The following is a 25,262-nucleotide window of genomic DNA, read 5'->3' on the forward strand; positions in this document are numbered from 1 at the left end:
CAAGGGTGCTTAACCACTGAGTCACATCCCAGCCCTTTTTGAGATAGAGTCTCAGTAGGTTGCTTACAGCCTCGTTTAGTTGCTGAGACCATCTTCAAACCTGCAATCCTCCTGCTTCAGGCTTTGTGGTGGCTGGGATTACACATATGCATCACCATGTCCAGCAGTTCTGTGTTCTGAATACCTAAGGGCCTTGTGGTGGCATGATTGTCACATATGCATTGGACTATCTCTTGTGAGAGAAATTAACTGTTTACTTAAGACTAACTTAAGGTATTACAACTAGTTATCTGAGACATGGTAGGTGCTTTAGAATACATGCATGATTGTGGCTTCAACCATCACCTATATGCAGATGACACATATCAATGTTTCTAGTAATCTATCAAAACCTGTATATCCATCCAAGTACTTAACTATGCTTGGATGTCTTAAGACAACTTAACCAAGCCAAAATTAGTGGCTGCCTGTTTTCTCCCAGTATGATTCAGCTACAATAAACTGCACATACAGTAAAATGTTTTTTTTTTTTAAACAGAGACATGTAAGCCAGAATAACATGGAGAAAATCTAAAAGTATGTTCATTTTGACCTGTTATTTACAAATGTCTACTTTTCTCCAACTTGACTACCCAAATCTACGCCACCATCACAGCTCATCTGTACTAACTGAAGCAACCTTCTAGCCAAGCCATTTCCATATAAATGGATTTTTTTTTTTTCTTTTGAAAACCTGGGACTGAACTCAGGGACACTCAGCCACTGAGCCACACCCCCAGCCATATTTTGTATTTTATTTAGAGGCAGGGTCTGAGTTGCTTAGTGCTTCGCCATTGCTGAGGCTGGCTTTGAACTCATGATTCTCAGCCTCCCAAGCTTTTGGAATTATAGGTGCGTGCCCTGCACCCAGCTACAAATGGATCTGTTTTGGAAAAACCCAAAGGATTCATGATCCTCACCAGTATGCAAAACTTTAAAATTCCTTTAAGATCTAAATCCTTATGTTCTGCAACCCTGAGTGGTCAATTTCTCATTGTTCTACCTTCTTTACCACATCCTTCATCTCTATCAAACACCTTTACTGGGACTACCCTCCCATCCCACCTCTTTGTTTCTTTCAGAACTTATCTTGGGTATCATTTCCCTTTCTGATTTTCTTTATCATATTATACTCTCCCCTTTCACTGTCTCTCTAATTTCACAGGTATTTGTGTGTCCCCCCTTCACTACTAGGGATTGAACCCAGAGACACTTCTAACACTTGAGTTATACCCTCAGCCTTTTCTTTTAAACATTTTTAGTTGTAGATGGGACACAGTACCTTTATTTTATTTGCATGTAGTACTGAGGATTGAACTCAGCATCTCACATGTGCTAGGCAAACAATATAAAACTGAACTACAATCTCAGCCCCCTTTCTACTGTTTGAGACAGGGTCTCACTCAACTGCCCAGCTGGCCTTGAACTTGTGATCTTTCTGCCTCAAGTCTCTTGAGTAGCAAGGGAATACAAGAATGTGGTACTTGGCTATTTGTGATTTTTGAACACGTTTCCTGGAAGGAGATTTAAAATGCACTGGTTTTAGCTTTAGTGTCCGGTATACTGCCTTGCCCACAGGAACTCAGTCATAGAGCATTTGACTGCTTCATCATTTCTACTTCATATACACAAACTGACAAACATAAAATAAAAATTACTCCCAGACACCTGTTTTTCATTTCTTCTGTGCCCTTGACCACAATGTAGCCTGGTTTGGTTGATGCTTGTTGGCTAAAGGGACCCCCAAAATTCTCTTGGGCTGGAAGAGACTTGCATTCTCCATCACCACCATCTGAATGACTAGAACACAGGGATTAAGGAAATGCTGGTTTCCACTGCGTTTATTACTAATATAAAAAAATGTTAAAAAGAAAAAAATTCATTCTCAGTTCTCCAACGCTCTCATCCCTCCCTCTTGCCCACACAACTCCTGACCCATTTCCTCAGGGCCAGCTCAAAACTGAACCTGTTCACTGCCGTTTTCACAGAAAACAACCAGTGCCAGGGATGTGAGGGAAGAGTGTCAGAAGAGAGCAACAGTACTGTCCAGGTTCCACCCATAGATAGGCCAGGTGGAGATTCACAGAATTCAAATGAAAGGGCTGGTGGCTTCACAATGACAGTCTAACTAAAACAGGCTGAAAAGGAGCTGGGTAGGGAGGTCCATCTGAGGCTTTACAAGACATCATTGGCCTGTGTCAGACCAAGAATAATCAACACCAGGAGAAGTACAGGGAGGACCAGGGAGGCAGTCTTGTGGAGTTTCACGATTCTCCCAAGTTGGGATGTGGGGAAAGTCTAGAGGGTACCAAGAGCCTCACTCATTTTGGCAGAAAAACTTATTCTAGTGTTGGGAAATCACAAAAATGCCACGGATACTGAGAGAGGCTACGAGGGGATGCACAGTTTCACAAAGCACAGTGATCACAGACCATAGCGGTGGGGATCATGCTACTGACAGAGAAACTACGAAATCCAAAAGCAGGGGCAGTTGCCTTTCAGGGAGCAACTCTGTACCAGTCACCCAAACTTGACCCCAGGTCAGAAAACCTGGCGAGTTTCCCAAGCAGCTGAAAACACTGGGATGTCACATAAAAAGGACTTAAAATAAGCAGCTAAAGTGGGTAGGAAACCGCTCCAGGGCTCTCAGGAATTGAGGGCAGTACTGGGGACAGGTGGACAGATGCACGAGAAACAGCACCAAAGAGGTTTCCTGTTCAGCAGTCATTTGGCGAAAGGGAAGAAGATCCAGGAGGCAGTTGAAGGGAGCAAGAAGGGGTCCCGAAGGCAGGTCTCTGGAGGCTGGATCAGAATACAGAGCGCACTGCACACCAGTGATGAAACACAACTCTGGACCCCAAACCAGGGAGGTGGTGGATGGGGGTGGACGTGTCATTGACCGAGGGTGTTGGGTGGAAGAGCCTCACAGTAGCCATCACAGGGCCACAGGGTCACAGAGGGCTCCTTCCAGCCTGGATGGGAAGGCACAGTCTCACAGAGGAGGTCCATTGACGCCTGGGTGGTAGAAGGCACAGAGGTCTTCATATCTACAGTGGCCCTTTTTGGAAAAGTGTCGACAGACGGGGCGGTCAGATTTGTCTGTGGACAAGTAAAAAATAGGTAAATTTAAATCTGAGTAAGACAGAAAACAAATGCCATGAAAAGCAGAGATAAAGCCAGATTTGCTACCTTCTACTACTTACAGGTACTTTGGCTTTTTTTTGGCAGAAGCCTTGGGTGTGCTACGTGCAGACTCTACCACTGAACTAAACTCCTAGCCCTCTAGGATTTTGAAATGGTAGTCTTTCTCCTGGGAGAAAGAATATTTAGGACTAGTTCTTCTAGGTATAGATATATGTCTGTAATCTCAGTGACTCGAGATGGAGGCAGGAGGTCAAGTTTGAGGCCAGCCTGGGTAACTAAGAGACCCTGTCTCTAAAAAATAAAAAGGGCTGGGGTAATAATTCAGTGGTAGAACACTCCAGGTTCAATCCCCAGTACTTAGAGGGGGAAAAAAAAAGTTGGTCCAGGGGGTGAGGGTGTAGTTAAGTGGTATTGTGTTTACCTGCCATGCCCGAGGCCCTAGATTCAATCCCCAGAATCACAAAAGGGGGAAAAAATAAAATAAGTAAGTAAATAAATACAGCCCCAAAGAGAGGAGTCGTGGGAATCCTGTGAATTAGGCCACTGGGATTTAATGGGTATGAAATATGCACAGGCATAACAAAGTGGACCTCACCTTCCATAACCTGGGGGCCATCCTTAGGCGGGCAGGTATTCTTGATAAGAGACCAGCTTTTGAGCCTTCGAGGGTTTCTCTGCTCTTTGTGAAAGCTTTCCCTGGAGGGACCCCCATGGCCTGGCCCCAGAAAAGGGGGTTCAGCACTGACCCCCCACCAACCACGACCATATGGGCCAGACCTGGGGCCGAGGCCTCCCCGGATTGGGCCTCTGCCCCGGGGAGGAGGTGGGAGACTCAGCAGTGGTGGAATCATCAGTCCCCTTGATCCTGGAGGACCTCTGTGAAGAGCTGGACAAAGAAAGACACAGAAAGATGACCAATGGGCAGCTTAATCCTGACACAGAAGCCTGATCCTTCCCCTGAAGTACAGCATATAGACAAAGATAAACCAGTTTTAAGTGCACAGCTCAATTATCACAAAACAAACACACCTGTGTTTCCACCACCTAGGTGAAGAGATAGAGCCTTACTTGCACTTCAAAAGACCCACCCATGTATCCCTTCCCCCTCCCCAAATGTAACCACCATTCTGACTTGTAACATCACAGATTAGTTTTTGCCTGTTTTTGAACTTTGCATACATTAAATCATATAGTCTGTATTCTTTTGTGTCTGGCTCCTTTCGCACAACATCATGTTTGTGAGATTCATCCAGGTTGCCTGTAGCAGTAGTTCATTCATTTTCATTGCAGTGTAGTATCCCATTGCATACATACAAACAACTGATTTATCCATGCTACTGATGATGGACACGTGGGTGGTTTCCAGTTTGGGGCTATAACAAGAAATGGTGCTATGAACATTTTTTATATATGTCTTTGTTACACATACGTATGTATTTCTGTTGAGTATATAGGTAGCAGAGGAATTGCTGGGTCAAAGAGCGTATGCACATTCAAGTGTAACAGATAGTCAAGTTTAATAGATATTGTCAAACTTTGTTTCAAAGTAGTGGTACCAATTTACACTCCAAGGAGTAGTTCTATAGCCTCAAAAACACTTGTTAATTTGTGTCTTTCTGTTGTGAGAAGTGGCAGACTGTTTGTGGTAAAAACTACATAATATAAAATTTTACCATCTTAACTATTTTTAAATGCACAGTTTAGTAGTGTTAAGTATATTCATATGTTGTGAAACAATTCCCCAGAACTTTATTTTGCAAAACTTAAACTTTATACAACTCCCTGCCCCTCCCCTGGGCTACTACTAACCACCATCCCACCAATTCTTTTTCTATTCCTCCTTCTTTTTTTTTTTTTTTGAGATAGGTATCTCACCATGCTGCTTAGGCTGGTCTCAAATACCTTCCTCCTGCCTCAGCCTCCTGAGTAGCTGGGATCACAGATGCATACTACAGTACCCAGTTCTGTTTCTTTGAATGTGATTTTAGATATTCATGGAAGTAAGATCATACCATCTTTTGTGACCAGCTTATTTCTTAGCATAATGTTCTCAAGGTTTATCCAAGCTGTAGTATATGACAGCATTTTGTTTACACCATTTTTTTTTTTTTTTTTGAATCCACTCTTCTGACAATGAAAATTTGGGTTGCTTCTGGTTCTCGGGTACTATGAATAGTGCTACAGTGAATGAAAATACAGATATTTCTTCAAAACCCTCCTTTTAATTCTTTTGCATAAAAAATCCAGAAATAGGAGTGTTAGATCATATAGTAGCTTTATTTTTAACTTTTTGAGGAATTTCCATACTGTTTATGAAAGATGGTTGTACCATCTCACAGTCCCCTCAATGCAGAAGTTCTAATTTCAAAGTAGTATGTTTTAATCTTGCATTTATTTGATAATTAAGGATATTAAGTACATGTTCACACGTCCTTGTATTTAGATCTCCATTTTTATAAGGTGCCTTTCTTTTTTTTTTGTCAATTTTTCTAATGGACTGTCTCAGAGTTCCTTATATATCTTATATATAACTCTTTTTTTTTTTTTTTAAAGAGAGAGAGAGAGAGAGAGAGAGAGAGAGAGAGAGAGAGAATTTTAGTATTTATTATTTAGTTTTCGGCAGACACAACATCTTTGTTTGTATGTGGTGCTGAGGATGGAACCCGGGCCACATGCATGCCAGGTGAGCACGCTGCCGCTTGAGCCACATCCCCAGCCTTAAACTCTTTATTGATTATATTTGTTGCAAATATCTTCTACTCTAAGGCTTTCTGTTAATTTCTTAATGATGCCATGATTAACACATGCTTATCTGAGGTTCAATTAATCAATCTTTCTTAAACTCTTAGCTTTTCTCAAATTTACTTTCTAAAAGAATGATTTTCACTTTTCACACTTCAGTTCACTTGGACTGACATTTGCATCTGATCACTGAAATCTGAAGAAGTCAGATTTAATTTTTTCCACATGAATGTCCAATCAGTTCAGCTTCATTTATTGAAAATACTACTTCTTCAGTTCTACTTTTACATAAATGAAGTGTTCCTAGATCTGTGGGCCTATTATTGGATGCTAAACTGTTCTATTGACTTATATATCCATTATTGTGCCCAAATCACACTTTTATAACTACTGGAGCTTTACTCTAAGTCTTGGTTTTCATAGTAAGCCCTCCTACTTTAAGAATGTCTTGGTGGTCTCTCACCCATATCCTCTGCATTTTCATATAATAATGTCAAATATTTATTTCCACAAAAACATGACAGGGATTCTGAGAGGAAATGCAGTGAATCTAGAGATTACTTTAGGAAGAAATGACAACTTTTACAACATTGAGTTTTCAAAGACGTGAATATACAACTTTTCTCCATTCATCAGATACAGAATCCTCAATTTTTTTTACTTTAAGTCTTTGATGAGTTTTACTCCCTCCCCTTCTCCCTTCCTCTGGGCCTCAAACAAGAATCAGGGCCCTTCCTCCTCACCTGACTTGGGGTCACCAGGCTTTCCATTGGCCATGGGAGGAGGGCCCAGAAGGCTGGGTGGTCCTAAGAGTAGACACGAAAATATGGTCACCAAAACAGATTAAAGAACTGATGTTCCTTTATGTGTTTTTGTTCTATTACTCATTTCTCAATTCATTCTGTAAGATCAATTATGTTCTCAACGGTGTTGCAAATTCTCACCTCGTCTATCTGCCCTTTGTAAAGCTGCTTCAGGTTTGGCAAAAAGTGGAGACTCAATCAAAGGGCATTGACAATTTATCTTTGCCTTACACTGCTACTATCCATAACATCCCAGGTGATTTCAGAGATAATTCAAAGGTTCAACTTTTAGTTGCTGGCCAATCAGACCTTTCCTCAGGGGAATGGTTTACAGAAGGCTGTACTTCCACCTTCCCTGTGAAATGTGGTCACAAATTGTCAACCCTGTCATTGCAATGTGATATCTTTACTGCCCCTCTCCCCTGCCATTCGGCGGCTGCGCAAACGGGCTCTTTGCCCTCTCCTCCTCCGCCTGGTCCAGAAAGGTTTGGGCCTGGGATTGAGCTTGAGGGTTGAAGTAGGAGAACTCCTCATTAAAGGTTCTACCATCAACAGGCCTCCTCTGCCCCACCCCCGCGCGTGCGCCCTTCCTCCTTCCGTTAGAGCCCCCTCCCCCGCACTTTAGCAGTCCTAGCCCCTCGTCTGGAATGGCTGACAAGCATGTGCACACCTTCCCAGGCCCCTCACCTATGGGACTCTCATCCTCCTCATCTCCAGTCTCTTCCCGCTCGGACAGTGGTGGCTGCTGTGGCGGCGACTGCTGTTGCTGATTCTGCTTCTTTCGTTTCGGCATCGTGGCTGCGGCAATGGCTGCAGCGGGATTTGGAGGGCAGTGAGGAAGGGGCACACTGAGATTCTGTTTCCGCTTCCGGGGGGCGGTGGGCACTGAGGCCAAGGTTCCCGCCACTCCACTTCCGGAAGGCAGCTGAGAACTTTTTGCTGTGGCTGCATTCTCCTGTAAACCGCCTCCTTATATCTCTGCCAGGCAGGGCGAAAACACTAACTCTTCTCTTTGCCGCGTTTCTACAAGTGCTTAAAAAAACTCTCTCCACGGTGAAAAGTAGCTTTCACAGTGTCACAGAGTCGGCAAGCTTTCGGGCCAGAAAGCCTGAGTCGAAAGGCCTGTCGCGTCTTAAAATCGCCACATCCGGTCCGTGGTTACTATGGTAACGGCTGCAGGCACAACTTCGTGCTCTCGGACCCGTCTCCAAAAGTCCTGTCCCAACTGGATTTCTCTTCTGGCCTGCGCTTGCACTTAGAATCTATAAGCTTGCTTCTTCTCGTCGTTCCCACAGGGAATTTGGGTCCCAGAAGGTCGGCACCCAGAACCTCCACCCGTCCCTCAAGACCTCTGACCGTGCCCCCAGTGTAACACAGCAACCTGGTTTTATTCCTTGGACGCGCAGTCTCGGCTTTCCACTAAGGTCAAGTTCCCGGGTTGGTAGTGTAGCTTCAGCGTGTCCACGCCTCCCTTTCCCCAGGGTAGTAGGACCCGCCCTCCTCCTCTCCGCCCTCCTCCTCTCCGCCGTCCCCTCCAGGTGAGTGGTAGCTTCTCCCCGGAGCGCAAGGTAGTGATGACACGCGTCCCCCTTTCACCGGGCGCTCATTGGTAGAGTCCGTGACGGAGTTAGTTCGATCCTCCCACGCGCGCCTCCTTCCTCGCCGCCGCTGCGCCTTCTCGGTGCCCCTGGCTCTCATGTTTCGGTAGCCCACTCGCATCACCCTCTCGCCTCACTTCTAGAGGGAAGTGACTGTTTCCCCTGTGCGCTTTCCATCCCGACCGCCGCGGCAAGTCGCTGGTGCCCTCCCGCTGACGTCACCTGATAGCTCCGCCTCCTCAAGGGTCCCGGGCCCTTGCGGCTGGGACTACCGTGGGGGGGGAGTCAGTTGAGGCGGCTGTAGCTCGGCGAAGGGCGGGCCAGGTGACTGGTCCGGGCCATGCCGAGGAAGAAGCCCTTCAGCGTGAAGCAGAAGAAGAAGCAGTTGCAGGACAAACGGGAGCGGAAGCGAGGTCAGTGCGGGAGCGGAGGAGGGGGCGGGACTCGGGCTCCCGCACATCTGGAAGGAGGGGTGTGCCTGCTGCACCTCTGGGGGGCGTGGGAGGGGGAGTGGGCTCGCGCGGATCTGCGTGGGCAACCGCGGAGGGGATTCCCCCATTCCAGCGCGCCCCCCCTTGTTTGGAAGGGATGGGAAAGGATGAAGAGTTGGGGGAGGGGAGTCCCTCCAGCTCAAACGGGTACCCATCCCAGCAATTCCCTGGAAGAGTGACTACCCCCACGCACACCGGGAGGGTCCTGGAGAGGGAGGCCCCGAGGACGGAGCTTCAAAAGTAGTTGGATGGGCTGAAGGAGAGCCAGGAGGTCCAGGTAGGGGGTCTTTTGGCCCCTGAGAGCTAGCCTGCACTGGCATTACTGTTTCCTCTCTGCAGGGCTTCAAGATGGGCTGCGCTCCAGTTCCAACAGCCGCAGCGGGAGCCGGGAACGGCGGGAGGAGCAGACCGATACCTCTGATGGGGAATCTGTGACCCATCAAATCCGCAGGCTCAACCAACAGCCTTCCCAGGGCCTGGGTCCACGAGGCTATGATCCAAATCGGTGAGGGAGGGGTGAGGGAGGCAGTGGGGCTCTGGCCCGGGCTTGCCTGCCTTCTTGAGAGTGGGAGTGTTGAGGGAAAGCTAGCTGCTGTTGGTGGACATTTGAAAGTGGAGAGGATGAGGCCAGAATGCCACTGTTCTCCCGGAGCAGGCCATAATTCTCCCTTCTAGAGCGACCCGAGAGTTTGGCTTTTAAAAGGGGTTGACCCTGTCTTCTATGAAAGGGGGACTTTCAGGGAGGCCGACTAAAAGGAAATTTGAACAATTGAAGAGAAGAAACTTTGTTTTCTGTGGGGGATGGGGTAGGGGTAGGGGTTGTGGTCTTGATGGATGTATGATACTTCTTCCCTTAGATACCGGCTTCATTTTGAGCGGGACAGTCGGGAGGAGGTGGAGAGGAGAAAGAGAGCAGCCCGGGAGCAAGTGCTACAGCCCCTCAGTGCTGAGGTGTTGGAATTGGACATACGGGAGGTTTATCAGCCTGGCTCAGGTGAGTGAGGACAAGACAAGACCGGTGTTTCCCACGCAAGGGGCTTGGAGAGTTTGGAAGGGTAAGGGTTGACAGTGAGGAAGGAGGGGTCTGGGATACACACTTTAATACTGAAAACATCCTCATACTCGCACTTCTTACTGTTTTCTCAGTCCTGGACTTTCCCCGGCGTCCTCCTTGGAGCTATGAGATGTCCAAGGAGCAGCTAATGAGCCAGGAGGAACGAAGCTTTCAGGAGTATCTTGGGAAGATACACGGGGCTTATACTTCAGAGAAACTCAGCTACTTTGAGCACAATCTAGAGGTGACAATAGAATGGGGACAGGAATGGGATAGTGTGATCCATGGACAAAGTTTTCTGGAATCAGGCTGGAAAGGAATTCTGGGTTCAGATTCTCTTCTGATCTTGTCTTTTCAGACGTGGAGGCAGCTATGGCGAGTTTTAGAGATGTCTGATATTGTCTTGCTCATCACTGATATTCGCCATCCAGTGAGTACTTGGGATGAGGGTGGGCAAGGGGGAAGAGGGTCAGGTTCTTATGGGTAAAAGTCAGAGGTAAAATTTGAAAAACAAAGAGCTGTCCTTCCTTTCTTTTTACCCTTTCTACTGTGTGCTGATATCTGCAGTCAGGAACTAATTTTTCTGTTTGCGTCTTGCTATAGTCTGTTACTTTTATCCTGGCTAGCTGACTCCTTTTTATGTCCTCTAATGAGAAGCTGCATGTCTTGTCTTACAGCATCACCAGAGCTAGACCAATAGAAAATCCCACTGTGTGAGGCTGTGTTGTGGCTCAGTGGCAGAGTGCTTGCCTAGCACATGTGAGGCACTGGGTTTGATCCTTAGCACTGCATAAAAGTAAATAAAATAAAAATGTTATGGGAAAAAAAATTCCAGTGTGAAGCTCCAGGGATTCTAATGAAGGCAACTGGGGGCTTCCTCCTGCCCAGCCCAAAGATGCCTTTTCTTCCTTATTTCATTTCTCTAGCCTGTCTACCTCGGTTGCTGCAGAAACTACCTGGAATGTTAGGGTAGTAGTTAAGGCTGTAGGCTGTGCTGCTGGACTTCCCTGTGATTCCTGATTCTGCCACTTCATTGTGGTCCTCCAGTGGAGAAAGGGAGGTCTGTGGGGACATTTAGGTTGGAAGTCCTTAACGAATGTGTACACACATATTCACAAATACATGTATGCATGTGTATATTCATACACAGAGGCACATTTACACATACTCATGTTTGTAGTCATACATACTTAACACATAAACTTGCATCTATAAGCATATACTTGGATGCATGCTCATATGCATGTGTACACACTTGTATAGGTATGTGCACACAATACATAATAACTTCTACCCTGACCCTCATTTCTATTCCTGATTCTAGTCTTTATTTCAGTATGTAAGGTGTTGCTATTTCCTTATCTTATTTTTGGTTCACTTCAAATGCTAATCATGATCTGTCGGAAGCCCCCTGAGACTTGCACAGGTATCACTAACTCCTGCTTTGTCCTTCTTGTTCAGTTTGGCTGATTTACTGTTTTCACCCCAGAATTTGCTACTGCCAGGGTTTTGTCTCTGAATGTGCTTCATGAGTGGGGAGCTGGAGACAGAGAATTCTGGGATGACCTCTCATTCTTCTATCCCAGGTTGTGAATTTTCCACCAGCACTTTATGAGTATGTGACTGGAGAACTTGGTCTGGCCCTCGTGCTGGTCTTGAATAAGGTGGATCTGGCTCCACCAGCTCTTGTGGTTGCCTGGAAGCATTATTTTCACCAACACTATCCTCAACTCCACATCGTCCTTTTTACCTCTTTCCCTCGGGACCCCCGCACTCCACAGGACCCTAGAAGTGGTGAGTGGGCTTTGAGGAGGGCAGCATGGGAGAGATGGTTGACAGGGGGCAAAGGGGAAAACAGAGAGGCTTGTTGGCAAGGTGGTACCTAACTGGGGGCCTGAGGGTGGTGGGAGAGATGAGGTGTAAAAGCCTAAGCATAACTGCTTTGTGCATTCTGATCCTAGTCTTGAAGAAGAGTCGGAGGCGGGGGAGAGGATGGACTCGGGCCCTGGGGCCAGAACAGTTGCTGAGAGCCTGTGAAGCCATCACTGTGGGTAAAGGTGTGTGATCCTTGGAGGTCATGGGGGAGATCTAAGATCCAGAATCATTTTGTTACCCTCTATTATGGATGGGCACAAGGGGGATAGAATAAAGAACAGATTGGCTTGGTGGGACAAGAGAGGCAGGAGATAGGCAGAATCCTTAGTGCATTGCTGCTTTCAGTTTTTCTGGTTCTTTTCAGAAACTCTGAAAAATGCATACGGCTCAAGGGTGGGATCAAGTGAAGTCTGGGGAGATTGTGGTTTGCAGTTGTGCAGGTTGTCACTGTGAGACTCCAGAATATGCTAGTGACACCAGCTATGCAGCTATGCCATCATACACAGAGGCCCCAGGAAACCTTCTTTATCTTTTTTCTGAACAGTGGACTTGAGCAGCTGGCGGGAGAAGATTGCTCGAGATGTGGCTGGGGCCACCTGGGGCAATGGCTCTGGGGAGGAGGAGGAAGAAGAGGATGGGCCTATAGTCCTGGTGGAACAGCAGACTGACTCAGCAATGGAGCCAACTGGCCCAACACGGGAACACTACAAGGATGGGGTGGTGACCATCGGCTGTGTAGGTAAGGAAGCAGCGATCTGCTCACAAAGGCCCCAGAAGTGCTAAGTTTCAGTATTTGTAAAGGAGGGATGATCTGTCCTTATTAGGCCCCAGGATCTTTGAGGGGTGACTTCTGCCAGTGGTCTTAGGCAAGGCAGAGGAGGCCATCTACTAGTGTGGATGTAAACTTCATCTCTTTTCAGCTGTATGATTTTGAGCAAGTTCTTTGAGTCTCAGTTACTTTGATTTCAAAAATGAGGATGTTTATACCCAGTTCAAAGAATGAATGTGAGGAATATAAAGGAGTAGTGTTGAGAGAGTCCAGTGGTGTCTGGCAATAGTAATATTAACAATTGCAGTGATTATTATTAAACGTTAGCATTTGTGTGGCTTTTACTGTGTGCCAGGCATTGTTTGAGTGATTTATACATAGTCATTGTTCAGCTGTTATTAGCCTCTAATACAGGGATCATTAAATCATAGCAGGTCACAGTGTTAGTTTTCTCCTTCGTTTTAACTCTTTAAGTCTGTGATGGGGGGAGTCTCTTCTTGATTAGAGCTTTGTCTCAGATCCTAGTGGGGGAAAATGGATATATGATTAGGTTCCAGGGCCCCTTTCATCTTGGGTTCATCTTGGGTGAGAAGAGACCTTGGCAAAGTTGTATTTGAGATACCATTGGAACCATAAAGGACCTAGCCCATAAATCTAGGAGCATGGAGTGGCTAGTAGATAGATAGAAAGAACCCCTGATTTATCTCTCAGTGTCCTTTGTGTTTGTGAAAAACATGCTTGACTGTTGAGTGATTACTCCTCTTTCCCTGTACTGACTTCTTTCCCTTTCAGGGGCCCTTTTTCCTCTCAGTAGCCTCTGCACTAACTTGTTTTTAGGGTGGCATGATAGTGAGAGTTTTTGCTGGGTGTGGGTATATCTATGGGTTTTCATTTATTCATCCATTCAACAAATATTTACTGAGCACCTACCAAATGCCAGGTACTGTTCTAGGGATGGGAATACTGATGTGAAGATAAAAGAAAGCATCTAAAACTCATGGAGCTTGTTTTTTTGTGAGTAAATGTATAGAAATCTGAAATCATATTATTTCCTCTCCCAGAACTCTCGGATAGAGAGTTCTGGGAGAGGAAAGGTCCTCTGGAAGGTTCTCAGGTGAGAGGACTTAGGTGAGAAAGAGTTGGGCAAAAAAAGGAAGTAAGCCATTCAGAGTTCTGGGGAAAGGGGCTTGGGAGCCAGAAGTGTTAGTGAGTGAGAGGGTCTTGAGGTAAGAATGGATTTGGTGATACTGGGACCAGCAAGACTGATAGGGAGATTGCAGTATGAGAGCCAGGGAAGATAAGGACGAAGGCAGGATTTCCAGGGACCACATCATGTAGGGTGTTATGGCTATGAAGTGCATTTTGAATTTTATTCTCAGTCTTAATGAGAAGCTAGTGGTGGGTTTTGAGCAGGGAATAACAGGATTTGATATCCTTTTTTAGAAGTTTGTTCTACCTTTGAGAAGATGAATGGTACGAGGTGGATAAGAAAGGAAGCAAAGAAAGCAATCAGTGGCTACTCCATTAGTCTAGGAGAAAAATAAGAATTGCTTAGAGAGAGAAGGGAGGAAAGAAGAAGGGGTGGTGATGAGACAGAGACAGAAACAGGATATATTTGAAAGGCAGAGAAAATGAGACTGCTGATGCCTTGCATTTGGTACATAAGAGAAAGCAAGGAATAAAGAAGGACTTCCATGTTTTTGTCCCAAGCAGCTGGAAATACTGAGCTGGGAAGACTGGAGAGAACAGGTTTGGAGGACTGATGAGGAGGGAGAGAGGAATCATAAAGAATCAGAAATTAAATTTGAGATTGTTTTGAAATATCCCATGCAGAGATGTTGACTAGGCCATGGGTATAGGAATCTGGATCTTAAAGGAAAGAAGAAGACTTGAAATTTGAATTTGAGTGGTCTTTAAGTTTAGGGAGCCACTGGTGTATATAGGTGGTATTTAAAGCCATGGGATTAGATGAAATACAGTGGAGAAGTTATGTGAAAGAAGAGGAGGCTAATGACTGAGTTGTAGGGCAAGCCTGCACTTAGAGGTTGGAAAAAGGAGGCGGAACCAGCAAAGGAGAGTGAGAGGAAAGAAAACCAAGGAAATGTCTGGAAGTGAAATAAAGAATGCTTGAAACAGAAAGGAGGGTTCTGCTGTATCAAATATGTCTAATAGGAGGAGTGAGAGGAGAATGCAGTCTTGTTCAGTAGGTGTGGTGATGTGTTCAGTGGTTTGGAGGAGAAGGAAGAATATGTGAGATTCCCCAATTGCAACAACATGGGGAAACTCATGTAATGTGTGGTTGGCACCAGACACAGCAGTATCCATGCTGCACAATTCCATCTGCATAAAGTTCAAAGACTACAAAATTAAATCACATTGTCCAGAAATGCACAGGTCATAAATTAACAAGAAATGTAAGAAGTGGAATCCCTCAAAAGTCAGAATAAGAGAGAGGGGGTTATAATGGAGAGGGACACATGGGGCCTTTGAGCAAATATGTCACACTCTGGGCTCATGGCTGGGTGCTATGGAGCTCCTTGGGCTGCACATCCATGTTCTGTGTGGGGTTTTTTTGTATGTTAAAAGTGTATACTCACAAAGAAGTTGGCATATAAAAGTGGTAATAAGAAATAGTAAGTCTTTTAAGGAGTTAAGGGAAATGGGCTTGTCAAAGAATTGTTTTTTCTCTCTCTCCTTTCAAAAGAAGATACTTCAGAGGCTGGGGTTATGGCTCAGAGGTAGAGCGTTTGTCTAGAATGCATAAGGCACTGGGTTGATCCTCAGCACCACATAAAAATAATAAAGTGGAACCAACCTAGATACCCTTCAATAGATGAATGGATTAAAAAATGTGGCATTTATACACAATGGAATATTACTCAGCACTAAAAAATAACAAGATCTTGGCATTTGCAGGGAAATGGATGGCATTAGAACAGATTATGCTAAGTGAAGTTAGCTAAAAAACAAATGCCGAATGTCTTCTCTGATATAAGGGGGGTGACTCAAAATGGGATAAGGAGGAAGAGCATGAGAAGAAGACTACCACTAAAAAGGGAAGAGAGGTGGGAGGGAAAAAAAGGGAGAAGGGGAGTTGTATGGAAGATGGAAGGAGACCCTCATCGTTATACAGAATACATGTATGATGTTGTGATGAGAGAAGTCTCTTTCTGTTCTATCCTTTAAGTAAAACTTGTTCTCTAAAAAAATAAAAATAAAAAAATAAAGATATTGTATCCACCTATAACTAAAAAAAATTAATAAATAAATATTGGAAAAAAAAAAAAGAAGATACTTCATTTTATTGAGAAGCTCAGTCTGTTTGTCAGTGTGGCTTTTCCCAGCCACTGTCAACTAACTGCCCAGCAGCAGGTGTTGCATGGGCAGACAATGGCATTTTACAGAGTTGGGGTTTTGCCTGGAGCGTAAAATAGAGGGGAAGAGGTGGGACCTGGGAACTCAAGATGTTTAGGTGCAGAATTGGATCATGGACTTTAAGGTGGATATGAAAGAAAGTGGGGTAATGAATCAGTGTTGTATAGTGTTACCCTGATAGAGTCAGGGGCAAAGAACTATTGGGATGGAGGAGCCAGAATAAGTTAGCTTGAAACATGGGATGAGGAGTACTTGGGGAATTGAGACTTTGGAGGTATAAAGTGACAGGGCCTAGTGTGACCTTGGGTGTGGGTAGCTGAGGTAGAGTGAAGGAAACAAACTTTGAGAGTGAGATTCAGGCATTGAGGAATCAGAGTTCTGGACAAGAGATCTGTATAGAAAGTGGACTTGACCAGAAAGAAGGTGGTGGTGGTTGTGAAGAGAGGGGCAGTGAGCCCAAGGGCTGCCAGTCATCTTCTTGGATAAGTCACGATAGGTATTATTAAATGCAAATCTCACCTGTGTTGAGTACTTTGTTGTAGGCCTAGACCTGTGCAGTTGTATCTGTTGTCAATGTTACCCAGATCCACTCTGAGGTAGGAGCTATCTGTCCTATAAAATGAAGAAAAAGGCTCAGAAAGTTGAGTAAATTGCCTTGAGGTCACAGAGCCATAAGTGGGGAGGCTGGGATTCACAGCTGGCAGCCCAGGGCCTGATTTATAGTTTGCAGTGTTATACCACTTCCTTAAATTCTGATCCTTAGTTCCCCTTTCATCTGTAGTCACTGAGTCCTGCCTGCCACTGAGCAAGGGCCTAGTAGACATTCACTTTCCTTGCCTCCCTCAGGTTTTCCCAATGTGGGGAAGTCCTCACTGATCAATGGACTCGTGGGGCGGAAGGTTGTGAGTGTCTCCAGAACCCCAGGCCACACCCGATACTTTCAGACCTACTTTCTAACCCCCTCTGTGAAGCTCTGTGACTGCCCAGGCCTCATCTTCCCCTCCTTGCTGCCCAGGCAGTTGCAGGTATGAGGGCCAAGGGTGGGGGAGGGTATGGAAGGCAGGATGCTGAGGAAGATCCTGAGTGCTGTTCCTGCAGGTTCTGGCTGGCATCTACCCCATCGCCCAGATTCAGGAGCCCTACACTGCTGTGGGCTACCTGGCCTCCCGGATCCCTGTACAGGCCCTGCTTCACCTGCGCCACCCAGAGGCTGAGGATCCCTCAGCAGAGCACCCCTGGTGTGCCTGGGACATCTGTGAAGGTGAATTTCATGCCTGGGTACAGCTGTCCTCCCTTGCCTGCTGTCTCCTCCTCTCTCCCTTTACCTTGCTGTCCTGTCCTTAGATTTTCCGGGGTGAAGTGGCTGTCCACTTATTCTTAGGATTTTGGACAGGTCTACCAAGATCTCTGGCCTGGAATGTTTTGGGTGGTGGGTGACTGGTACCTGATACACAGGCTTCCCTTCTTATTGTTCTTTTATCCCTCCAGCCTGGGCAGAGAAACGTGGTTACAAGACAGCCAAGGCAGCTCGGAATGATGTGTACAGAGCTGCCAACAGCCTCCTGCGGCTGGCAGTGGATGGCCGCCTCAGCCTGTGTTTCCATCCACCAGGCTACAATGAACAGAAAGGTCAGAACCCAGATATTCTTCCCTAGCTCCTGTTTTGGGGTGGACAAAAGTGGCCAGGGGGTCAGACCTGGTTCTGTACCTGTTGGCCAGCTTTGTACTCTTTAACATCTCTGAGGCAATTTTCTCATTTGCAAATGAGAATAACAATCACCCTCAAGCAAGATGGTTGTGAAGATTGAAATTGATATGCCCGAGTGTCTGCTCAGGGTTCTGTATGTGGGAGGTTGAATGAATGAACGGGTTCCAGCAGCTATAAGAATTATTGTTATTCCTGGTCTTTGCCTCTTTCCCATCTTTCTCTGGCTTTAGTTCCTTGTGCAAATTCTTCTACATTTTTTTTCTTGTTTTGGTTCCCCAGGCACCTGGGAGTCTCATCCAGAAACCATGGAGCTGGTGGTTTTGCAGGGCAGGGTGGGACCATCAGGTGACGAGGAGGAGGAGGAAGAGGAAGAGCTGAGCAGCTCCTGTGAGGAGGAGGGAGAGGAGGACCGGGATGCAGATGAGGAGGGAGAAGGGGATGAGGACACCCCAACCTCAGCTCCAGGGTCCTGTCTGGCTGCCCGAAACCCTTATGCCCTACTGGGTGAGGACGAGTGCTGAGTCCCCGCCTAGTGTCAACTTCCCATTATCTTTGCTTTTGGACTGACCTGGAGGCATCTCCCCTTTGCCACCCCAATTGTGAATAAAGATTGTCTGCTTTGTAGCCCCTTCCCCAAGTGAACTGAGGTGAAAGCGGTAGTTATGGGCTGACAGCTGTGGGAGATTTATCTCCTCCCCTCTATTCTCATGCATTCCCTTTGCAAAGGAAATTTCTCTTAGGAATTAGTTCAGTGGGTTCTTAGGCCCTTTGCCCACTTTCCCTCTTTGCACCTTAAGAATCCATTTTCCTCATGGAGAAAAGAGGTCTAAATTCAAACCTCCTTTGGAGTTTGTGCCATTCAACCTGATTTGAGCTGCAGCCCTGTGCGCCCCCTGCTGCCAGTCCTGGGTTATACCGGGAGCTTCTGGGAGAAGCAGTAAGAGGTGTCATAAGCTATCATCTCCAAGTGAGGTTTTTACAGGGATTTTTCAGAGTCCACAAATATTTATTGAGGATTTACCATGAATCTGCACATGTGCTAAGCACTGATCATATAAAGATGCACAAGCAGTGCCTGGCCTAAATTTGAAGCCTGGGCACAATCAAGACCCCATTGGGCACCCAAGTTTTTGGATTAAGCATGTTATATAATCCTGGGGGCTCACACAGTATAATTCTAGGACTTTCTATTGATATAGATTTTTAGTTAAGACAAAATGCTTGTGAAAACATTGATTAAATGTGTACGAGTAGAGAATTACTGCCAAAAAACTGATGTGCACATTTATGATTTGAGCAGAACAGCCCTTAAAGTACAATGTTAAGTTTCATTATTTAAAAGCTTGGCAGCTAACAGTGTACATGCCATATAGGGGGGAGGGCACAGAAACAGCCTTTGTAGTCCATTTACCAAAGATGACCCAGTTAGGGTCTGAGATAGAAGTTAGCAGGTGGCCAGAGCCATCTTAGGGTGTCATTTCTGCATTTCAGCAGAGATTTGCTCTTTTGTGAGTTAGGGGTACTTAGGCCTTGCTGGGATTCACCCTTGCTAAGCAAGCAGCTAGACTCTTAGTTTGAATTCCTGGAGAAAAGGGAGACTGGGCTGTGTTTTATTGACTGCCACAGTGTCCTCTGGGTTGGGTGGTAGCAAAAAAGTGTAGTTTTATGAGTTAACCACTCAGTGCAGGGGTGAGGAGAAATGGAAGGATCAGATCCTCTTAACTCAGAAGCATCCCATTGAGGTGCTGGGTCATGGAGCAGTTTCTTTAATGCCAGCAGAGACCATCAATGCAGGAAACTACATTGAGAAGAGGCCAAGGTGTTTGGGCCACACATTCTGACAGGCTCCTTTAGTCCAGTGAGAACAAAAGTCCTGGAATTTGCATTCTAGTACAAAATTTAAATAAAACCAGCATATGAATGTGCTTGAAGGCTACCCAGGATGTGCTAGAAAAGAGAAAAAGTCCTATTTGAAAGAACAATCCACCTGTCTTATCTAGGGGCTCAGCCTCATAAATAGGTCTTTTAATGAAGGAAAGGTGATTCTAACTTAACTGAGTTCATGATATACAGAGATAGTCAGGCAACTTCAGTGCTTCAGGAGATGTGGTGGAGACATTGGATTAATTTCACTTGTCTTGGTCTTTTGCCATCTCATAAGTTTCACCAGGAGCATCTGGGACAAAGATTGGGCACAGAATGCTGATGGTGATGACACAAAGAATTGTGATCAGGAGCTGGCAGGGCTTGGGGAACTGTGGAGGAGGATGTTTGTGTTGAGGACCTGGCAGGAGGCAACCCTTATATATCTAATGGCTCGACTATGTGATTTCCTGAGGCTCTGTCAGTGACTCACTCCACAGGAAAGTAGCACCAGGAAAAGGTAGTTACATTAGGGACAATCAGGTCAGGGAAAAGGATAGATAGTGCTCCAATGTTAGTGTCTAAGACTGAGGTTAAAACTTATGCAAAGGACAAAGGAAACCAGGGTCCAGTCTCCCTTCTATGCTGACCTTCCTAGAACCCCTGTCCTTATACCCCTCTTGCCTGGGTCATGTCCACTAAGTGGATTATTTGACCATAGAGATCTGAAGCTCTGGCAATACCCACAGCTGGCCAGTCTCTTGGAGAGAAACCAGGGCTTCTCTCATCCATGCTGGAATTTCATTTAGATGCAAACTTTTTCCCAATCTTCCCTTCTTGCAGATTGGATTCTGTCTTGATTTTGAAACAAGTATGTGTGTGGGCCAGGGAGGTTCAATTATCTGAGCCTCTTGTTTCTTCATTTCTTAAACTCATTAATACAGTCAAAAACTGGTTGAGAACAGTCTTGTCAGACATGCTGAGTTCTGGGACAAAAGAAAAAATTGAACAAAGTATTGACTTTACCCTCAAGGAGTTGAACTGCCAGACACTAAATAGTAAAATAATTTTATAGCACTGTATAAGTTATGAAAGTGTTACTTGTCATGTATCCATTGTACTGTCATATAGTTGACATAATGGATAATAATCACCTCAAGGATTCATTGACCCACTGACCATTTTTTGAGCAATTACTGTTTGCCAGTTACTGGTAAGTGGGTAGAAGGAATCTTTTGTGGCACTCACAATTTATTGGAAAATAAAGACAAATAGACAATTTTAATGTGGGGGAAAATTAGACAATTTTAAAAAAGGGATGTGAGACGGGTGAGATCCCGTCTCACATAAGATCCCTTGGGATAGTGGTGTCTTCATAAGACTGAAAAAAAGCTCTATGAGAACCACCATAGGAGCAGATTAGCCAGTCTTGGTGAGTCAGAGGAAGCCACCTGCAGGGACAGAGAGCTCCAAGTTGAGCCCTGAAGATTGGGCAAGACTTAGGCTGATGTGGAGAGACAAATATTCCAGGCTGAGGAGACAGCAAAGGTTGAGGAACGTAACTACTTGGGGAGGCTAACATGTTCAACATGGCTGGGGCAGAGTGTGCCTGGAGAAGTGGGGGAAAGTGAAGATGGAGTGAAAGGTTTGGTTCATCTCTGTGGAGCCTTTCCAGCCATGTTTAAAATGTAGACTACCTAGAGGAACATTCAAGAACTTTAACCCTAAGATTAAAAAGGAGAGAGTTAATTGTGCCTTAGCTCACTGGGTGCAGTGTGGTAACTGGTTTGAGATCAGAAGCTTTTGCAGCCATTTCAGGAGGAGAGAATGGAAGCCAGAAACAAGGTAGTGGCAGATGAAAAGAAGATAGTTTATGAAACGCTTGGGAGGCGGAATTGACGGGTGTTGGGATAGTTTTGTGTGTGGGGAAGGAGGAGGGTAAGTCAAGAGTGCACATTCTGTTTCTGATTTAGCAACTGGATGGGTAGGCTGATTCCTGAGACAGGGTTCATGTAAGTGGAGCTTGGAGAGAGGTCATAGTTGCGGGCAGAGATCTGGGTATCATCAAGATGTAGGTGGGAGGAGAGTAACAGGTCATGTACAGAGAGAGTGTAGCATGAGGAAGAAAGTGCATAATGTATGAAAGGGCAGGGTGGGGGTGGGGGTAGGGGTGGGTGGGAGAGGATCCAGTGAGACCAAAGAAACATATTAAGTGGAGAGCCATGAAACCAAGGGAAGAACAAAGATTGGGCACAGAATGCTGATGGTGATGACACAAAGAATGAAGAGCTTTCACTGGCAGCAAAGGATGAATTAAGTTCCATTGGAGAAAGAAAGTTGAGGCATCGGAAGTGGGGATATAAATTTCAAGAAGTTTGATTGTGATGGTGATGAAAAAAAAAATAGGGAAACAGAACATTGAGTTTGGAGTTTTTAAACTTTTAGGCAGAAAGCACAGTGGAAGAGAAAAGTTGAAAATTCAAGAAGGTGGGGATTGGTGATGGAACAAGCCTCTGAGAGAGGCAGGGTGGTCCTGGAATCCCAGTGCAGGAATAGCCTCAGGCAGGAGCTGGGTAGCTTCTGTCATAAGAGGAGGAAACAGCGCTGACATTCAGCCGTCTTGCACTGGTACCACTCAACCAGTTATTAAAACACTTCTGTACCAGTTAGTAAGTAGTGTAAGAGTAACTGCAATAAGCAGTAAAAATAATTCGTAAGTGGGCTTCCCGCTGCACCTGAGAAGCTTTGCAGCACCATCTGCCAGTGCGGCAGCATCATTGCAGGCTGAGAGATTGCTTTGCACTTTCTTTATGAAACACTAAAACTGCCTGTTTTAAATTACCTTTGAACTGTGGAGCTGCTACTGCTTCTAAACAATTTAGTTTCTTTCTTGATTTTGTTGCTAGTACATTGTCGTTCTTGTGCCAGTAGCAAGTTTCAGTGTTTTAATATTTACAAATTCAAGAATTTTTAATAAAATATTAAAGCTGAACTTGAACGGAGACAACAAAGTTTGGATATGTTTCTTAATGTGCCTTTTGAAATATTATAAATGAGAATATTTTTGTTTCTCAGAAGAACAAAGAAAAAATCACGTTAATGAGCTGCAGCCTGGAATGTCTTCTGTTATCATGAAAAAATCCACAAATAGTTTGGAAATTCTTTCTGGCTTTTTATTTTGAACATCTCCTAACACACAGTGAAAAAGGACAATAAATACCTAAATACGGGCTGGGGATGTGGCATGCTCGCCTGGTGTCCGCGGGGTGCTGGGTTCCATCCTCAGGACCACATAAAAATGAAGATGTTGTGTCCACCGAAAACTAAAATAAATAAATGTTGAAGGAATTCCCCCCTCCTCTCTATCTCTAAAAAAAATACCTAAACACATAACATAAAGATTCAGTGAGCCCTGCCATTTTGCCATTTTGCCTCACTAACCTCTACCCATCTTACTATTCACCTGCCTATTTACTCTTTTTCTTTTCTGAACATTTGAAAGCAAGTTGCAGACATCATGATCATTCATATCTAAATAACTTCATATAGACCTCTTACACAGTCAGAGTACAATTATGTCTAATGAATTAATTCCTAAGTCTAACAGTTTATGAACTTAAATGCATTTCTAAACATTTTTTATTTATTTTTTCTGATTTTATTAGGTTTCAATTTTTTTTGAGCTTTATTAAAATTTAATTGACAAAATTCTTACAGCACTCAATATGTTTTGAGATATAAGATTTTCAAATTCCACACACTGCGTTATTTAAACTGTCCTCTCCTCTCCCCTTTTCTCTTTAATCTAGAGCATTCCAATCTTTTTTCTTCTTGGAATTGACTATTTGAAGAGACTAGGTCAGTGTCTTATAAGAATGCTCTACATTTTAGATTTGTGTCATTGTTTCTATGATGTCATTTAACTTGTTCCTTTCTCCCTTTGTATTTTGTTTCAATTTTCTAAATTAGATTCTAGACCAATTTTAATCCATAACCTGTGGCAGAATCAGCAAATTGCCTCAGGAAAAATTGACCAGTTTCCATAGCTTATCTGGGAACTCTTTCCTCCTTAGAATTTTAGTTCATTTAGTCTGGTTACCTCTGCAACTCTCTGCTGTCTTTATTTTTGTGGTGCTGGGGATTGAAACTTGGGGCATCTACCACTGATCAACATCCCTAGCCATTTCATATTTTCTTTAATAGAAATGCCATTGTTTATTCTGCTGTATTAAAAAGTCATCCTTAAGTAACAAAATTTCTTCTTAGAAGTATTATATTATTTAGGTCATAAATAATCAGCAAACATACAACTGTTGACATCTAAAAAATAAGTGAACATTGGTGTTTTTCATTAATGCTGAAAACATACCTGCTTAGGATTTATTTACAAGATAGTACAGTACTCAAACACAAAAATTGGCTCACATGCCACGTCCTTTCTCTTCTGTCTTGTCAGAGGGACTTGATGTACCCACTATATATTGATCCTCAAAGCATGCTGAGTTCAGCAAATGTCTTGATGATATGTTAGCATTATGACTGATTAGAATCCATTGGAATTCTGGTGAAATTAAATAAGGATCTGACTTCATGAGCCCCTCCCTGGTGTGAATGCATTTCCTTCTCTGAAGGAAGAGTCTGCAGTCCTTGGTGGGATGTGAAGGTCCTCACCTCCATGGCCTTTCTGCACCTGGGGGAGGTAATGATAGGGTTCTGAAAGTAGCTGAGGGCACTGTTCACAGAGTGGGCAGGGATGGAGGAGTGGGAGTTGAAGATGGTGGTGGTGAAGGCGCCTTGACTAAGCACAGGCATGGCAGGACCAAGCACCTAGTGGTGTAGGGCCATGAAGCTGAAGTTTGGGGAAATGAAGCTTCTCTATTTCACAAACACAGCCTTTTCTAGTTTTTTTTTTTTTTTTTTTCCTGGTTAGTCCTCATGAGGTTAGTGAGATAGATGGTGGTTGACTAGAAAATGCCCCCCTGACATGAACCATCACCCTTTTCCCACATTCTTGATGGAATCTATGAAGTCAATTGCCTCATTGTATCAGGAGTTGTGAGACCTGCCTTGTGATTGTTTCCCACAAGGATGCTCTTCTACTGCTAGTGTCCTTCAAAATGGTTAATGCAATTGGGTGAGACATTGATCAAGGTAGTGATGCCCAAGGCATCTAGCATGTCCTCATGGGAAGCACGGTAGGCACTGCCCAGTTACAAGAAGGGCAAGATCTCCACTGGGACACTCTGATCTTAGAGCAGGTTGCTGCAGGAACTGCATCCGGATTCTGCACTGTCAGGGACACTAGTACTCAGGGGAAGGCTAAGCCCCATGGAGGTGGACTGTTTACAGCACCATTCTGGGCAGGAAGCTGAAAAAACTTCATATCCTCCTTTGAGGAGGATTTGTGCAGCCCGTGCCTTGCGATGGGCCAGGGCCACTGTGCAGTGGCGCTTGGCGTTGTTTAGGGCGACGCTGCGCTGGTCCGGCTGCACCACAGCGTAGTAGGTGTTGGCCAGTAGGCGGCAGCGCAGCTCAGCGTTGGGCACGACGAGCTCCAAGGCGCCCTAGGCCTGGCGTCACACTAGATGTCGAGCCACATAAGTTAACGGAGCCGGCAATGTGGCCAGCGTTGAACTTGAAGAAGCGCCAGTCCAGCAGCAGGTACCAGCCGCGCTTTCCCGCAGACCTTTGGCAGTGCCCACAGACCTTCAGGACCATGGCCAGCTCTAGCACCCCTAGCGTGCCGGGCCCTTGCTATTCTGTCCAGGAGGCTAAGGGAAGGGCAGAGGCTTTCAAGGAAC

The 25,262-nt window shown here is 45.0% G+C and overlaps 2 protein-coding genes and 1 pseudogene across 3 annotated transcripts; 1 reads left to right on the forward strand and 2 right to left on the reverse strand.

Moving 5' to 3' along the window:
* Window positions 1–1,870: 1,870 nt before the first annotated feature.
* Window positions 1,871–7,850, reverse strand: Prr3 (proline rich 3). The gene is made up of 4 exons (XM_076859046.1): window positions 7,416–7,850; window positions 6,669–6,731; window positions 3,779–4,069; window positions 1,871–3,138 (listed from the first exon to the last, which is right to left on the reverse strand). The coding sequence occupies exons 1-4, from the start codon at window positions 7,519–7,521 to the stop codon at window positions 3,032–3,034; spliced, it is 567 nt and encodes a 188-aa protein (XP_076715161.1). The 5' UTR covers window positions 7,522–7,850; the 3' UTR covers window positions 1,871–3,031.
* Window positions 7,851–7,888: 38 nt separating this feature from the next.
* Gnl1 (G protein nucleolar 1 (putative)) lies at window positions 7,889–18,222 on the forward strand. 2 transcript variants are annotated; one of them, XM_076859043.1, is made up of 13 exons: window positions 7,889–8,266; window positions 8,470–8,739; window positions 9,157–9,322; window positions 9,675–9,811; window positions 9,964–10,115; window positions 10,230–10,301; window positions 11,458–11,665; window positions 11,833–11,928; window positions 12,291–12,485; window positions 16,737–16,915; window positions 16,989–17,151; window positions 17,379–17,519; window positions 17,878–18,222. In XM_076859043.1, exons 2-13 carry the CDS (start codon window positions 8,667–8,669, stop codon window positions 18,117–18,119), a joined length of 1,824 nt encoding a protein of 607 aa, XP_076715158.1. In that variant the 5' UTR covers window positions 7,889–8,266; window positions 8,470–8,666; the 3' UTR covers window positions 18,120–18,222. The 2 variants fall into 2 exon arrangements, with proteins under 2 accessions (XP_076715158.1, XP_076715159.1); XM_076859044.1 differs by having other exon boundaries at window positions 7,889–8,042.
* A 3,182-nt stretch (window positions 18,223–21,404) lies between these two features.
* On the reverse strand, window positions 21,405–25,179 carry LOC143402046 (dual specificity protein phosphatase 1 pseudogene; annotated as a pseudogene).
* Between the last annotated feature and the right edge of the window lie 83 nt (window positions 25,180–25,262).

This window comes from Callospermophilus lateralis, chromosome 6 (assembly GCF_048772815.1).
Source record: "Callospermophilus lateralis isolate mCalLat2 chromosome 6, mCalLat2.hap1, whole genome shotgun sequence".
Taxonomy (NCBI): Eukaryota; Metazoa; Chordata; class Mammalia; order Rodentia; family Sciuridae; genus Callospermophilus; species Callospermophilus lateralis.